This window comes from Labrus mixtus, chromosome 4 (genome assembly GCF_963584025.1).
Source record: "Labrus mixtus chromosome 4, fLabMix1.1, whole genome shotgun sequence".
NCBI classification, from domain to species: domain Eukaryota; kingdom Metazoa; phylum Chordata; class Actinopteri; order Labriformes; family Labridae; genus Labrus; species Labrus mixtus.
In genome coordinates, this window is record NC_083615.1 from 26,166,207 (window position 1) to 26,183,282 (window position 17,076).

Below are 17,076 nucleotides of genomic sequence, written 5' to 3' on the forward strand. Positions count from 1 at the left end.
AGCCTAATTTTCAGTCAACCTAACGACATGCTGAGAGCTGGAGCTGAGGCGGGTTTTAAGCCTCCTGACGAACCGTTACACCGCGCCCACCTGTCAATCATGTCATGTACGCGCCTAGGTGAACTGCTGACTCTAAAACAGCCCGTAGGTGTGAATGTGAGTGTGGCTGGTTGTCTGTCTCTGTTTGTCAGCCCTGTGATTGGGACCCCGCCTCTCACCCAACCACAGCTCATGGGTTTGGCTCCAGCCCCTCGTGACCCCAAACGAGAGAAGCGGTTTAGATAATGGATAGATGGATGGATGTTCATCTTCATAGAGAGACAGGTTTGAAATCTGTTTGATGTTGCAGCATCACTTAGTGGGAGTTGCTGTTCTGTACTTCTTGCGGGCTACGTTTCAGATGAATTCTCATTTGTTAGCATAGAGGGTGAGTGACAGTGTACTAAGAATATATGTTTATATGCTGATGTTTATGGTGAGGGGTTGGGAGGGGTAAAGGGGGCGGTAGAGAAACCTCTGACCCTGCTGTAAATAAGCACATATGACTTTTCTGAAGCAGTGGATTTATGCCTTCTATTCATCCTTAAGAGGCTTCATAAAGAGAGTAGTGAGGGATGTTACCTTGCTGTCCACGAGCAAGTTTCTTATACAGCCAGTGAAATGTTTGTGCTGCAGCTGAGGGTATTCATACGACATGTTCTCATTGATGCCTCCGAGCTGCAGGACCTGGCTTCCATTCAGATACCTGCAAACAAAGACATTTTGGTTATTAAACAAACGAGTGGAAGGTGAGCAAAGAAAAAGAAAAGCCGACTCCTGAAGATATATACCTGCAAAAACCAACAACTCTGGATACACAGAAGACGAGTGTAAGCACACACACACACCAACACTGTGTAATCCATCAAGGCTGAAATTCACTTTCGTTCTTTTCCTGCTGCGGCTGCCTTCACTCTTAATGCTTTATGACAACAAATATGACATCTGATTCTTGTGATTTTTCTTTTATTGCAGACATAAATGCACAAAGGGCAAATAACTTTTCCCTGCAACGATCCAAACTCAAAGTCATGCAGCTGCAGCTCTTTACATTTTCTGAACTCGACCACACAAAGGTGATAAAACAAAGGCTGTTTTTTATATTGCTTTTATTTTTTTAATTGGTTTATTTATCACATTCCCTCGCTAATGATAAACAGTCAACATTTTGTAAACATAATAAGTTTAAACTCTAATCCTGTGATCACAGCAGGTCCTCAAAGGTTCTTGTAATTTAGAAGTTATTAAAATGAATAGCAGCAGTAAAGCCCTTATGTACATTTTTAAACTTCTTAAACTCATAGAATAATTACACAACAAAACAACGAGCGCAGTGGCAGGCCGAGCGCACGCCGGGGGGGGAAACTAACTCCTCTGTGGTGAGGCTGAAGCAGCTGTGAACAGAAACACCGGCAGGAAGATTAGCAGGGTGTTTAAGGATAATATCTAAGGAACTCATCAGGATTGTTTTTCCTCCAGAGAGGACAGAGGGGTACACCCAGAAGCTGAACGGACGGAGAGAGAAACAGTGGGAGTGTGTCTCTGATTTGATTTCGATGGATGTGTCCATGCAGCTTGGAGACAAGCACTACTTTAGAGAGCGTGAAACTGTCAGAGTATGAAGACGGGTCTCTTTTTTGTGTGGAGGTTATCACATAACAGCTTTTATTATCTATCATTAAAGGTGGAATCTGTAGAATTTTATACAAAAATATCTAATTTAATAAAAAAATGGACTAAAACTGTGTTATATATTTTTTGTGTTGAGTACTTACATCACCTCAAACAGTTATCAAAGCCAGAGAAATCCTTCATTTTAGAGTTGTAATGGGACGTGTCTGGTCGCGGCAGCTGCCATGACAGGCAGGACATGTCTATTGTTGACATGGAAACAGCGGATGTAATGTCAAAGACCGCTGCATAATGAAGCGTGAGCTGCTGCTAAAAGCTGCCGTACTGTTGCTGTATGTGCTGCTGTGATAAAAACATCATGTAAATTATACTCGGATATATTAGCTCGTCTGTAAACATATTCTCTTCCTCAGGTCGGTTTCACTTTCACTTTAGTCAAGTTGTCTTGACTACGCTCAACTTGGAGTTTGTTTTCATCGGGGTGTGGGGGGAGTAGCAGAGAAAATCACTCCCATGATTCCCCACCAGCTTCGGCGTCATCTTTTGTTATTGTTTTGATTGAGAGCCCCCTGGTGGTGGAACTTACATACCGAGCGTTTAAATTAGGGATGGGTACCCTAAACTCCAGCACCCTATGTCATTTTTTGGGCCACGTTTCATCACTTGTGCACACATTGTTTTGGGCTACATTAGCCCATCTCCGTTAGTGGTACATTCCCTGTGTCAGCTGTGAGCAGGAAAAGTGACGTCTGGAACTATTTCATAACATGCAGTGTAACATGAGGTGTTAACTTGCATATTGTGAGGCCCCGGATAGCCTAGTGTTTATGCTGTAGTAGAACGGTTATTGGCTGTAGTAGTAGCAGCTGTTGGTTTGAAAGCGACCTCGACCATTTGCTGCACGTCCTCCCCCCCAACTCTCTCTCCTCCCAACGTTTCCTATCGCCCTTCAGCTGTCCTTCTAATATAGGCAAAAATTGCCACAATATACAGCTTTTAAAAAACAAAACATACATATCGAAAGCCCTTTTCAGAGTGCGATTCTGAGACAGCGCAATAATGAAGCTCTGCCATCATTATGTATTTGTATGTTCATGGTGATTGCATTGCGGACGCACAACGTGTAGAGAACCAGCAGGAGCTTCTCATACACACACACACACATAGTACTGTTCTCCCCCGCTGGCTCTGCTGAGCCCGTTGCTACCTCTAGAGGGGGGTTCAGAGGGGTGATCACTTTGTCCCTCCATCACGTCTGAGGAAAGAGCAGCAGAACTGAGGGCTGATTTGCGATATGTCGACAAAGTGTCTCTTGGACAGCTCTCACTGCAGTCATATGTTAACATCATTTGTTATTTAATTGAGAACTTCTTAGAAGACTTTTGCCCCGCAAACACGCAGTGCTGATGAGCGAAACACCGCAGAAAACAAAGCAGAGGTCTGTGTTCTGAGAATTAGAATATTGAAAGGACTGAAAATAACCATTCCTACTTTCTGTTGAATCCCCCTAAATGCATGAAAATACTTCACTCACACTACATGCAGTTCATTGTCTGTATAAATTGCAGACTGCAGTCTCTGTGAGTGCCAATGCTGCACTCTATATCAGATTGTTTACCCCTGAGGGGACACAGGGCATTTAGTCATTGTCCCCGTGGGCCGTCCATCCATTGACATTTTAAAACAGGGAAGGAAAAAATAACCTAAAGCCGTTTGCAGCCAAAAGGAAAGACCGCCTGCAGGATCTGTGGAGAAGTAATAAAGCCTAATTGTTGACAAACTAAAAACTGAACCAGCCTGTAGTGGGATTAACTTTGTTTATGTGTTTGTTCATTTAGCTTTGATAGATAAATATGGTACTAAATCCACCCATACACACACCCATTCATCCATCCATCCACCCATCCATTCATCCATCCATCCACCCATCCATCCATCCATCCATCCCATCCATCCACCCACCCATTCATTCATCCACCTATGCATCCATCCATCCATCCAACCACCCATCCATCCATCCATCCACCCACCCATCCATTCATCCACCCACCCACCCGTCCATCCATCTTCCATCCATCCATCCATCCACCCACCCATCATCCATCCATCCATCTATCCACCAATCCATCCATCCACATATCAACCCACCCATCCATTCAATTATCCACCCACCCACACGAACACCTAACCATAATCCATCCATCCACCATTCCATCCGTTCATCCATCCATCCACCCACATGACCATCCACCCACATGACCACCCATCCACTTACCCATCATCATCCATCCATCTACCCATCCACAAGAATACCCACCATCCATCCACTATTCCATCCATCCATCTGTACAATCAACCCACCAATCCATCCATTCATCCATCCATCAACCCACCCATCAATTCATCCATCCATCCACCCACCCACACGACCACCCATTATCCATCCACCAATCAACCCACCTATCAATTCATCCATTCATCCATCCATCCATCCATCCATCCAGCCAAACCTCGACAGCCCTGCAGGCCTGAAGTGCTTTTCGTTCCCCTTTAAGGTTCAGAGGAGCAGCTCTATTTTCTTATACCGTGCAGTCAACTCTCTCTGCACACTTCTTCCACTCAGTTATTGATCTTACTTGTCCCTGTTGGGTGTGACCCCTCGGATTTCACAGGATGAGCGGTCCTCTGTCATTGCCCACGAGTCCACGCCTTCTGTCTCCATGATGATCGCAGTGGAACATCGATCCAGAGTGAAGCGCACTTCCTTTACATTAGGAGAGAGTAGAGAGAGGTCATTGCTTCTGCATGTATGGACGAATGAGTATATTACAGTCTGGTATTCTATGAAAACTACGGCTAATTTTCTAATCCATCATCTTCTTTATAAACCAGGAGAATCTGCACTTCTCTTACTTTACTGTTGCTCCTCACGTCCAGGCGATGCCAGCGTCTGTCAGCCACTCCGGCGTTATGTGTCAACTGGAGCACCAGGGTCCCAGAGCCGTGGTTAACTTTTAGACTGGGTGTCCCACCAATCAGCTCTGAGGAGAAGAGATGTCAGAGATAAGATCATAATTAAATCTGTATGAAAAGTTTTCCATCCAAGAAAAGAGAGCGACTCTTAAAGTTTGGCAGTTCAGAACAACAGCTCTGCTCACTAGTAGAGACAAAATGAACAAGGTCATAAATAACTGTTGAGTTGGAAACACTGAAAAACAAGGGGAGGCGAGATGCAAATTATACAGATACAGACAAAAACCCAAGAGAGGCACAACAACCTCTCATTTCCGCATAAACACGAGGAGTATGAAATACAAAAAGAGATTGACAATAAGTCACATCACCGCCGGATTAGAGCAGGAAGAATCAGCAGAAACGACGTGCTGGAAACCAGTGAAACATGGATGTAAAACAGGCTGATAAAAAAATCCATAAAAACGTCGGTTCTTCTAAAAGACGGTGCACAAGGAGCTCTGAATTTTCCAGTAATCAAGACATCCTGGAATCAGATGTTGCTGCAGAACTTTTTCAGTTCTCATTAATAAATGATGTGAGTCTCTCCACCAATGAAAGTGAATTCCCCTTCATTATTTCACGGTGGATGGAAACAGATATCTGAAGACATCAGCACAAAAAAGAAGAGATAAACTTTCAGCATGGCTGGAGTCCAATAATGTAAAAATCTATTTTTTTGTCCAATTTTGTGGAAGCTAAAAAACAACATTAAATCAGTGACACAGAAGACACAGAATTTATTGGAGACTGAATTAATGTGATATTTTAAAACTCACCATTATCCTTAACTAAAACAATGAACAGAAAGTGTTTCATGTTTCCTTTACTGTTTTCATCAACTTTCAATGAAGGATTCCCATTGACTGTAATTATTAATGGACGAAGCCTGAGTGACGTCACCCGTCTGTTCTGGAGTCCCATCCATGGCGGTCTCCATGCTGGAAATGCTGACTCAGCCTAACTTTCAGTCAACCTAACGACAGGCTGAGAGCTGTAGCTGAGGCGGGTTTTAAACCTCCTGACAAACCGTTACAAAGCGCTCGTCTTTCAGTCATGTCAGCTACATGCCTTATTGTGAATAACTCTTATCCTTCATCAAATAAAAACTGATGAGTCATCAAAACATTCACCCCCCGTACAGTGTGTGTCGATCGAGACATGAGCTAATCACACCTATATATTTTTTTTTTGAACCAGGCTGTAAACATGTTAATCTCTGCTGTAAAAACAGGCTTTTTAGAATGGGTGTGTATGTGACTTCCTGTGCTTCTGCAGCCAGCCTCTAGTGGACACTCGAGGAACTGCAGGATTTTGCACTTCAGCATCAGCTTCATTTTTGAACACTGGAGGTTGCTGCTTGAGGATTCCATGTTTCTTAAAGCAACAATATGTAACTTTTACAACTCTTCAAGGTCAATCTTACAATAGAAAAACTTTGAACAGGCAGAATAATGTCTGTGTCCACATGTCGCCCTGGCCGTCTGCTTATAGCACGATTTAAGTTTAGCAGTTGGTAACGGCTTTCTCACAAGAAGAGCGCTAAGCAGTTAGTCCGTCTCTGTACTGTTTGATGAGTGACTGAGGCTAAGAGGAAGAGGAGGGTGACCGATGAAGTCAAGAAGACAAAAAGAAAGATTGACCAAGCAGTGTACATTCCTGCAGCTATCTCCTGTGAGGAGTTTTGATCTGGTTATTAAAAAGGCTGTACTCAATGCTGAGGCCTTTTTATGACCTACAAATACAAACAGGACCAGACGCGACAAACTTTGTCCACACTGCTGCCATGTTGCTGACAGATAAATCCATCTATAGCATGCGCCTGAAACGGACTGCTTACATTTCCCACCGTACAACAATCAAGAAAACACGAACATCCAAATCAAGCAGAGCCAGTTCAGAGTCGAGAAAAAGAGTCAATAAAGCAAAAATAAAGACGGCTCGCACACTGAAGAAGAACAGGTGTGCTCGAAACGTCACAATGGTGAAATACATTTCTGGACTATTGGAGTCCTGCAGTGTGCGAGCCGTCTTTCTTTCTTCATTTCCACAGAAAAGATTCACAATGAGGGGAGACCATGACCTCTATAACAAACAGATGATGTCTTAGTGACATCACCCATCAGTTTCTGAATAAGCGTTTGGAGCCGATGATTGCGGTCCCCATTTTGGAAATGCTGACTTCCAAACTTTCAATCAATAGAAACAGGCGATGAGTTGGCGCTGAGGCGGGCCTTAAGCCTCCTGGTGAACGGCTATGACGCTTCCAAATGTCAGTCCACTCAGCCACGCCCCTAATCATGCAAATGTCTAATAACTCCTCCTAATAAAATCATAATGCTTGAGTTATAAATAGATTCAGCACCCATACAGTGTGTAGTAGGACTGAATGATGTATCATTTTAAAGTGTGCGTATATGCAATAATCACAGTGCCACTTTTATGTTGTTTGATGCAAACATTAAAAGGCCCATTCTCTGGTTTTCTATGACTAATTGACAATAGAAGTGTGTCTGATGTCACCTGCAGTGGTCACAGAATGGCTCGCTGTGCATGCAGAGTCTCCTTCATATAAAAATTTTCACAGATACGCCAACATGACGCTCGAGCCACACGCTCAATCAAAGACTTGAAATGAGTGTATTCCAGCAGCACCTCGTTCAGGTGCTTGTTAACGCTGTAGGCCACATAATGGGTTACTTTTAGCAGCTACTGTACGCCTGCAGTGCACACGGCGTAGTGTGTGAGAGTCACAGGACGCTCAAGAAGGTGAGGTACAATGAAACGGCTGCTCATGTAGACAAACCTCAACTCTGAACATGGACAGGAATAGTTGATGATGTATAGAAGTAAAGCATAACAAGTAAGTTTATGGAGAAATTTGTCCCTCCACCGGTTCTCTCTTCACCTGCTACATGTGTGGGTGTGTGTGTGTGTGTGTGTGTGTGTGTGTGTGTCAGAGGGCCAGACCCAGTGTTGGATCGAGGTAGGAGCAGGTTTAGATTTGAAAACAGGAAATTACTTCAACAATAAAAAGTATAATTTTCTGAAGAATTGCTTCATTTTCTTGTCCAGCTCTGATTGCAATGAGACTCTAATTGGGTGTATATGACGTATGATGATATACTGTAAGTCTGACGCCATCACTAAAACCAATCAGCTATTCAGTTTGATCAAATATTTACTGGTGTCCTTCCACTGAAGGATTTGGGTCTGTGAAGAATAATCCCTGCTGATGTGTCCTTGAGTGAGACACTCAGAGACTCAGCTCTGACTCTGATGGAGGGTAAACAAAGACGGCTCACCATAAAGGACTACACACACAATCAGCTGTGAAACAGGGTCCCCTGTGCAGCCCCATATTCACTCTTTATATATTCAGCATCATTTCCACTCAGCAGAACAAATGTGCCTCATGTATCTGATTAGCCGTCACCCACTAATTAAACACACAGAATTAAGTTCCATGTTTCGGAGCAATAACAGCCCGCAGGCTCGCGTCTAATTATCCGTCCTCATTCTTTACCGATGGCCATGTAGTCCTCGGCGTCTCCGGGCAGCAGCGTGGCCAGCGGGCCGGCGTACAGCAGCAGCCCGTCCTCCTCCTCCGTCATAAACTCCAGCGAAAGATGGCTATCAAAGCACGGCCTTATGGGGGGAAACCAGGCATAACCGTCGCCAAGGAAACTGAGTGCGGTCTGCTGACAGTCGGGCCCCTCCAGCTGTGGGGGGCAGTGGCACCTGTAGCACCGAGAAGAAACAAGAAAGAGTGAGGAAAATCACAGCAACACAGGGAGAGAGAGAAACAATCAGTTTGATTCTTGCTTGGTGTTCTGTGACATCTTCACGCTGTTCAATCTCAGGATTGGAGCGCGGCGACTTCTTTGTGTCGGGCGTGACAGTCGTGTTGATTCCCACAGGCCGAGGTTTTGACTTTGCTCGAACACGCCGGCTCTCCACAGACAGCAGAGAGAGCCTTTTAATCAATCAATTGCTTGCATTTGCTGGGAAGCCCTGAATATTTAATTCTACATTAAATCAATTAGCGATGAGCACAACAGAACTCGGGTCTATTCTTTATCTATCACTGCAGCCTGAACTGAACCCTCTGGAGACTCGGCACATCACACATCCTTTGTTAACAGATAATTAATTCTACTTATTTCACTTTGCTTTGCAGAGAACTGACGCAGGTTTCCTGGAATTTTTCCTCCTCAAATACCACCCAGCCTCATTCTGAAGTCATTCACACGTTGGTTGATTTGTGAGCATGTTCCTCTTAGAGCTCAGAGGGTGAAAGATCAGTGCTCTTGCAGAAAGAAATGAAAATCTTCTGTTTGAGAGCGCAAAGGTTAATATTAAGAATCATATACAGACACCATAGAGGAGGAGATGCATGCAGTGATGAAAAACAGCCCATTCTTTAACGGTGGTGGCGAGGATGGAGGCAACTAGTTGATCTCATCCGGTTCCCTCCACTGCAGGCATGTGCGACAAGCTGGCTTTGCTGATAATGTCAAAGCCATCTATTTTCATGCCGTGTGTGAGGGAAGCTGTGTGTGTGTGTGCTGAGGCTGTTAGGGGCTGCTTCTCCCTGTCACTGTTTATTCTGCAGAGGGGCAACACATGTCAGGAATACTGATCCAGACGCAGCAAAAGGGACGGCTTAGGCAGAGTGAAGCCCTGTGCATACACATCCACACGGCGAGCAGAACACCTTTCACTGCTCTTTCATGTGGCTCAAGAGATCAATGCCAACCCAAATCAAGAAGAGCAGGGCATGTTTTTCTCTCTCCTGACTGACAATATCTGATCAGCCCTGACTGAGATTGTCTGTTGAGCTCCTTTGACAGAGGAGAGAACCAAAAATTGGATTCCTCATGGTTGTAGTGTATCCACACGGGGTCATATATAGCACATAGGGGAAGATTTCTCCTCTCAGAGAACAGAGGCTTCTCACAGCAGTGAGGATCAGCTGCCGCAGAGACAATTTAAAGATAAAAGCAGAAGAAAAACACTTCTGTGCGTCCTCTCCCTTTGCAGACAAACTTACACGTTCATGCAAAGTACATTAAATGAGAGTTTTGGAAGTTGTGAGTATGGGAGGGGGCGGGCATTTATACTAATCCCTTTGCCCTATATTTGTTTAATCTGCGCATTAGTGTGTGCATGAACTCAAATGTTCTTCTGCCACAGACTCCATAGAAACCTATACACTTGAAGCTGAAGGCCTTTGTATTGACGGCAGACATTCGTCTATATTAAAGGTTAATATTTAAAGCGCTGTGTATTGACCTTGATCCAAAGGCTATGTTCATTAATTATTGTTAACTTCTGCAAAACACAGCACACCAGAACTTAAAAAAAAATCGATATGAGGCTATAAAATCCAGAGACCTAATTTAATAATCTTGGCAAGATACACTCAGAAATGCACAAACATGCATATTGCTTCCACGGCAAAAAAAAAAAGCCCAAAGCTGCTGCTCTATATTCAGCTGACAACACAGCACAGCGGCACAAGAAAGTTGGGTCAAGCAGCAGGTGAAGGAGATTTTTCTACTGAGGGGAGCAGTTAGTAATTCTGGGGTTCATTTTGTGAGGTGTCACTTTTACAGTTAGTTGAACACAGTTAGAGAGAAACCTGCAGCACACACCAGGGAGTTCCTATTCCACTTTTATAACTTTTAAAAGCTTCTTTTTAACCCACCCCCCATGCTCCAGAAACTGAAGACGATCCTCTCACCTGTATCCATTCTGGGTGTCGACGCAGGTTCCCCCGTTCAGGCAGGGGTTGCTGGAGTAGGAAGAGCAGCCTTGGTGAGTCATTTCCCGGGCAGCGCAGCCACACACGGCTAAGGACGTCACCTTTACTGACACCAGGGATAAGGCTCCTGAGTCCACCAGGGTGGACGAGTCGCTGAAGCTTAACTGTGTTGAGCAGCCGCCGGATGTCTTGCAGTCTGAGCGCACACACTCGTCCACCTGCACCTGGCTCACAGTGACACGCAGCAGTGACTGCAGCTGTGAGAGTCAGAGGAGGCAGGGCGGAGGGAGAGGAGGGTGGGAGAAGAGGGAATTACAGTAATTGTCAGTGCAGATACAAGGATTTGTATCTCCAGTGTTTGGTGGCGAGGGATGCACAGTGATACATTTGGAAACAGAAAGCAAAAGAGGAAGGCCTGATCTGCATAAAAGCTCTCAATATGCAACAACTGGTTGTTTTTCAAAGAGCAGGACACGAGGATAGGAATGACAGACGCGTCAAAATGATGCACGATCAAAACATGGGTAAAAGACAGGGATGAAAAAAAAGAGAAAATGCCAAATAGAGGAAATAAATGAGAGCGATAAAGAGACATGACAGGGCCAGGCGGTAAACAGACGGAAAGTTGGAGTGAAAATAAAAGGGCAGATAAAAAGCCCCGTTATCTCTTCCCCTCAAGCTCCAAAGTGTATCACTTGATGTATGAGCATTGATTTCTATCTATCAGACACCACGTTATAGATATACCTTCTTTTTATGTGCGGCGAGGACAGCGTGCAGCTTCTCTGGGCGCAGGTAGCCGTTTTCCGTGAGCACATAGAAATGGATGTCCACTGTTTTCTGCTCTCTGTCTGCTATGCTGAAAATGTTGATGCTCCCCGGTCTGACGGACAGCGATTCAGACATGAAGTCCCAGAACGTCTCCAGTCGACTCTTCCCCTCGACGGGCGAGTCGATAAAATCTCTCGCTGTGATGCCTTCAGGAGACAAAGAGAGAGGGGGGTTCATGAAAAAAAGAAGTACAGACTCGTCAATGACAAGTACAGAGTTGATCAAAGTCTGCTGAGTTCCTGATTCCATTAGAATGAGAGGTAGCCCAACATCTCCCGTATCGATCCGCTCACTCACTGAATCCTCCATAAGGTGATCAGTCTGATGCTGTCAAGCTGAAATCATTCATTTATTCAGTGAAACAAAGTCAGGGCCTTGTACCAGATACCAGGAAAATCAATCATATTTAAGTTTTCACCTTCCAATCATATCCTGAGAATGTGGGCAGTCGCTCTTAATCTCCAAAAATGATAATGACCCGGAGTCTGAGGCATCCATAAGGCCTGTGCTGAATGGCTTTTCAAATGTCAAGGACTTTACCTGACACTTCCGAATTGACCTTTCTGGCTCCGATTTGTTCTGAGAGCTTGACAGAAAAATGAACACTGCAACATAAACTTCAGAGTGTGGAAAAAAGAAAAAAAGGCACCGAGGGAAAGTGTAACTAACAAGCAGAGAAATGTTAAATAATGCAAGAACCAAAATGTTTCCCCTGACAACCTATTATTATCAGCGTTAACCGGAGTGACAACTTGATAATCATTTAATGAAAAGAACCACTTTGTTCATGCTTGTGGCAGAGACTGCTGCTTTCACATTCAGCCTCACAAAAGAATGAAACAACAGCAGCTGCAACAAAGAGGAAGATTCCTTTTTTTGTGTGTGGAGAGTTACTGAGAGAGAGAATCCAACTGAAAAACCCTCAATGTTGTCCTGATTTATTGTTTTTAGAGGTCATGATGACACCTAGCAGGGAAAATCATTGTGGAATCACAGCAGCATCTTTGCACCTGCAGAGCTGCAGGCACAGCACGCTTTAAAACAACACAGTGTGTGAGCCAACAGGTGAGTCAGCGTTTCTGCTAATGTTACCGGTCAGACGCAGCGAGGCGGACGACAGGATGGCCTTTTCCTCCAGCTCCCTCACATGAACTCTGATCCCTGAGATCACATCAGGCCAAACCCCATCAGACACCCCGACCCTCAGCCAGTAGCTGCCTGCTGGAGTGTTCTGTCTGACGGTCAGCACTCCTGAGCTCTGGTTCAAAGAGAAGTACCTGAGGGGAGCAGAGGAGCGGTTGAGTATGAGAGGACGTCATCGATGGAAGATGAGAGAAAGAGAACAACAAAGACAAGTGGCTTCTTTTCATTCAGAGGAACACTACCTGACAGATGGCACACAGACAGGAAGAGAATTGGTCAGTGGTAGCCGCTTTAACTCCAGCAGCACGTGAATGTGAATTTAGTGGAAAAAAAACAAGAATATATAAAGAAAAGAGAAAAGCAGCCAAGAAGAAGAGGAAAATATTCGTGGCCTCCAAGAGTTTGATAGTTGTCATGGTAACTGTCAGAATATGTTATGTGTATAAGACAAATATGCAATTGGTATTCCTAATCTGATCTTGAGGGTGTGAATACTGAACAGCAGCACAGGGTCCCTGATGGAGTCAGGCTGTTTCATCACACACGTGGACCCAGATTGCTTGGTTTGTTTCCATCGGATTGCATTTTCCAGAGAGGCAATCACTGTTGACGGCCGTGATTAAAGTCTCTTTGGAAAGTGCAGCTTTTATATCAGAGTCCAGGGAATAAGATGTGAGAAGTACCTGTAAGGTATGTTTGAGTCTGAGTGATATCAATGACGGAGGCCGTGTTAGAGAAACTCAACGCTGAGTCCACATCCTCCTTTATCTCTCACACTCCACACTGTAGGCACTTCCTCTGATTCCCCACCGCTCTAGCACTTGTTCTTGTTCTTGTGCTGCACATTTGAAGCTCAGCGTGTTTCCAGAGGAAAAAAAAAAATGATATGCATTTAAAAGAGAGCTCTTACTTGGCTGCACTTGTCTCCAGAGTGTAGGTCTTGTTGTCCCAGTCATCAGGATCTGGGGCATACACCCTCCCCAGTGCCGCATTTGCCATCCCTCCTGTTCAAGGTAAACACGCACACACACACACACACACATGCACGCACACACACATTGATTCAGTCTGGACAGAATCTGCTGATGCCAACACTTATCTTTTGGTCCCTCTCTTCTCCTTATCTTGCATTCTTGTGTTCTGTTCTACTTATTATGCTCATAAATGTGGAGCCCCACTGCTGGAATGAATAGGCTCTCAGTGCTCCACTTCAGAGAGCGTAGAGCTTAAGGAAGCAGGGCTATCTCAGTATGGATTATGTTATTATCGACCTGCAGTGCCAGAGTACTGCAGCTGGGTAAACAATGGCAGCCTGGATGAGTCACGGCGCTCCTGTTTTCCACAATAACCAAAACTGCCATGTAGCTGAGTGTGTGATTGAATGCTAACAAAGCAACACACCTAACCAACTTTCCTTGAGGGTATAACAATGTACAGAAGAGGAAGTTTCTTATCATAATGTGATGTTCAGACGAGCTTTAGGCGGAGGGTTGGCGAGGGAGGAATGTGCAGAGAGAATGAGAGGAGGGTTTGAAAAAAGATTTTAGCATAACAAAACACTGTTGGAATGTAAAAGAAAAAGTACTATTATGAATTCCAGACTACGCGGCGCAGGTATGGGAGCGAAAACTTTTCCTGTCAGCTGCAGCCTCAGTTTCTCCACCTCATGCTCGCCCTGCCTGCAGAGAAACGCTCAGTGGAGGAAGCAGGGGACACAGAGAATGAAATGAGGGGGAGCGGGCAACTCACCCTTGCGGCAATGCACATAGACATCTTTCTCGCCTGCCTGGTGGGCGTTGTCATTCTGGTCACCGATGGTGATGGTGAGCGTGTGTGTGGATGTCATTGGCGGAAGGCCGCTGTCAATCATGATCACGGGCAAGCGGAACTCGCTCTGCCTCTCCCTGTCAAACATCCGCAGGGCGGTGAGCGAGGCAGAGCCGTTTCCGTGGTCCTGGAGGTGGAAGTCTGCAGAGTGCAGAGGGGGGAGGGAGAGGAGGAAGGGAGGCCCGTGCTCTGGGGAGTCTCTGTCCACAACGTGAAGCAGAGTGGAGCTCCGGTTCAGCCAGACCGCCTGAGGTGCTGGACTGTTCTCCCACAGCACGGGAGCATACGCCGTCTCCAGCTCCGGCCCATTGTCATTCACGTCCAACAGCGGCAAGTGGACCGTGACACTGCCAGTCAGTGCTGGGTTACCCCGGTCTGTCGCCATGACAACAAGCTCATATCCTGCCACGGTCTCTCTATCCAGCGTGCTCGCCACTGTGACCACACCTGCACGGCTGACTGAGAAATGCCCAAAGGGGTCAGAGTCAGGCAGGATGCTGTACACAATCTCCCCGTTCAGGCCAGAGTCTGAGTCAGAGGCCACCACCTGAGTGATGCTGGTTCCCGCGGTAACATCCTCAGGTACAGGGGGGAGCAGGTGTGAGCTGGGGGCAAACACGGGAGCATTGTCGTTCTCATCCTCCACCTGCACCACACAGTGGGTGACGCTGGAGAAGTCAGAGTCCTCCACCTTGACGGTGAGGTTGAAGCGCTGCTCTCCTGCTTTCTCAAAGTCCAGCTTCTTCTTCAGCATCAGAGTCGCCGTCTGATCCTGCCTGTGGCTCACCATGTAGAACCTCTGCTCCGCGTCTCCCGCCACCACACTGAACGCCAGCTGTGCGTACGTGCCCGCGTCCAGGTCCAAGGCGCTCAGCTTCAGAATTGGAGCATCCTCATTGGTGCTCTCCGACACACGAGCACTACACCACTCGTCTTTAAACCTGGGAACGTGGTCGTTGATGTCTGCGACCGCTACAGTGGCGGTCGCTGTTCCTGTCATACCGCCGCCGTCTCTGGCCTCTACTACTATCCTGTGGCTGTCAGCAGACTCGCGGTCCAGACCCTCCGCTGCCACAGAAATGGTGCCGGTGCTGGAATCAATAGTGAACAGCTCTGCTTTGTCTGCGTTGCGTGCGTTCTCAGTGATGCGATACGTGAGGATGGCGTTCTGACCTACTGCCGCGTCATCGAGGTCCACGGCGGTCATTTCCACCACAAATGTTCCAGGAGGAGAGTTCTCCGCAACGCTGCTGTGGCAGTTATCGGGCGCACACATGAAGGTGGGGGCGTTGTCGTTGATGTCCCACACGTTGATGATAACATCTGTGAAGCCGGTGAGTCCCTCGCCCTCCTCGTCTGTCGCCATGACTACAAAGCGCCAGACAGCGCGCTCCTCTCGGTCCATGGTGCGCTGGGCGTACATCTCCCCCGTGATGTCGTTGATCATGAAGTGTGACTCCGCCCCCTGGCCATGGATGGAGTACCGGATGGCGCCCTGGTCTGCGTCTTTGTCAGGGTCAGTGGCCGTCACCTGCAGAGAAAAAGACGACTCCTTAAAGGGCACAGTGTTTTTGAACATATATTTGGGTAACCTGAGTGTCTACAGACCCACAAAATAATTTGCTCTCCTTGTGATGTCACAGTGGGATTCTGGTAAAAAAAAAAATGTCCTCCCTTCCCCTGGTATCTCCACCCATGGACTCCACCCCCGGCCTAGAGCAAAACTTTTGCGCAGGTCCGCAATTTTTATTCTCTCTAACAAAGGAGTGATGTCTACCGGGAAAACTCTGTTGGGGGTCATTGCATTTAAAGAGACACACACACCAAAACGGAGCGTTCTGAGAGAGCTGGTTTATACAGGGTCACAAACCTCCTCTGGTGCTTGATTCATGTTATATTTTGACCAAAGCACAGCACAGATGTTTCATTTAGACCACAGGGGACTGTTTGAAAAGCTGGAGGAGGGGGATCATATGTCCTCTTTAACGAAACAGATCTTCATTCATCAAATTACTGCTTCCTCTCATCTCCTCTCAGACTTCACGCAGGTCTTCTTTGCTCTGAGATTTTTTCAGACAGCCCATTTAAGTGTTTGCACTTTTCCCTGACAGCCTGAATTAAAGCAACGCGCTCTGATCAGCCATGTAGCTCACATCTGGCCTCAGAGTACGGCTGACAGCCTCGCAGCTGAGCGTCTGCACGAGATCAATCACTGCTGTCTACCACACATCTAAATAATAATTATTCAATGTTACAGACTTCTTTAGCTAATGAACAGAAGAGCTATCAAAAGAGAAAACATGTAAAACAAAACACACTGAACACATTTTGAGCAGCTGCTGACTTAAGTTAGAGCGCTCTATAGATAATTACAGGTTAGCAGATAACAGAAAACGTCTCAGCAGTAATGATCTCACCTGCAGCACAAACACAGGTGACCCATCGAGCTCCTCTGTGACTGATCCGTAGTACTCGCTCATGGAGAAAACGGGCGCCTCATCGTTCTTATTGACCACAGTAACAACCACGGCGGCGTAATCCTCCCACTTCCCGTCCGAGGCAAGGACGAGCAGCTTGTATCTCTTCTGCTCCTCGTAATCCAGCGGCTGTGCGATGAAGATAGTCCCCACCTCTGGCTCGATGTCAAAAACCCCTCCTTTGTTTCCAGACGTGATCTGATAACGCAGCTTGGCATTCGCACCTGTGGCAGGAATCACAGAATGCACGGTTGATGTGAAATCCCCGATTGTGCAAATAATCAGTTTCATAGTCAAAGTAGTGAAATTACAAGGAACTTCATGTACAACCCCATATTTGATTAAAAA

At 46.1% G+C, this 17,076-nt stretch overlaps 1 protein-coding gene across 1 annotated transcript in view; it reads right to left on the reverse strand.

The window, feature by feature from the left end:
• Positions 1-17,076, reverse strand: part of LOC132973278 (neural-cadherin-like) — a 112,006-nt gene that overhangs the window by 21,767 nt on the left and 73,163 nt on the right. The window contains exons 17-26 of the mRNA XM_061036648.1: positions 16,669-16,952; positions 14,174-15,782; positions 13,335-13,428; positions 12,374-12,558; positions 11,198-11,427; positions 10,430-10,707; positions 8,210-8,424; positions 4,585-4,712; positions 4,308-4,435; positions 622-745 (exon numbers count right to left, since the gene is read on the reverse strand). Of these exons, the coding sequence (XP_060892631.1) occupies positions 622-745; positions 4,308-4,435; positions 4,585-4,712; positions 8,210-8,424; positions 10,430-10,707; positions 11,198-11,427; positions 12,374-12,558; positions 13,335-13,428; positions 14,174-15,782; positions 16,669-16,952 (3,275 nt within the window). The remainder of the gene's footprint in view (positions 1-621; positions 746-4,307; positions 4,436-4,584; positions 4,713-8,209; positions 8,425-10,429; positions 10,708-11,197; positions 11,428-12,373; positions 12,559-13,334; positions 13,429-14,173; positions 15,783-16,668; positions 16,953-17,076) is intronic.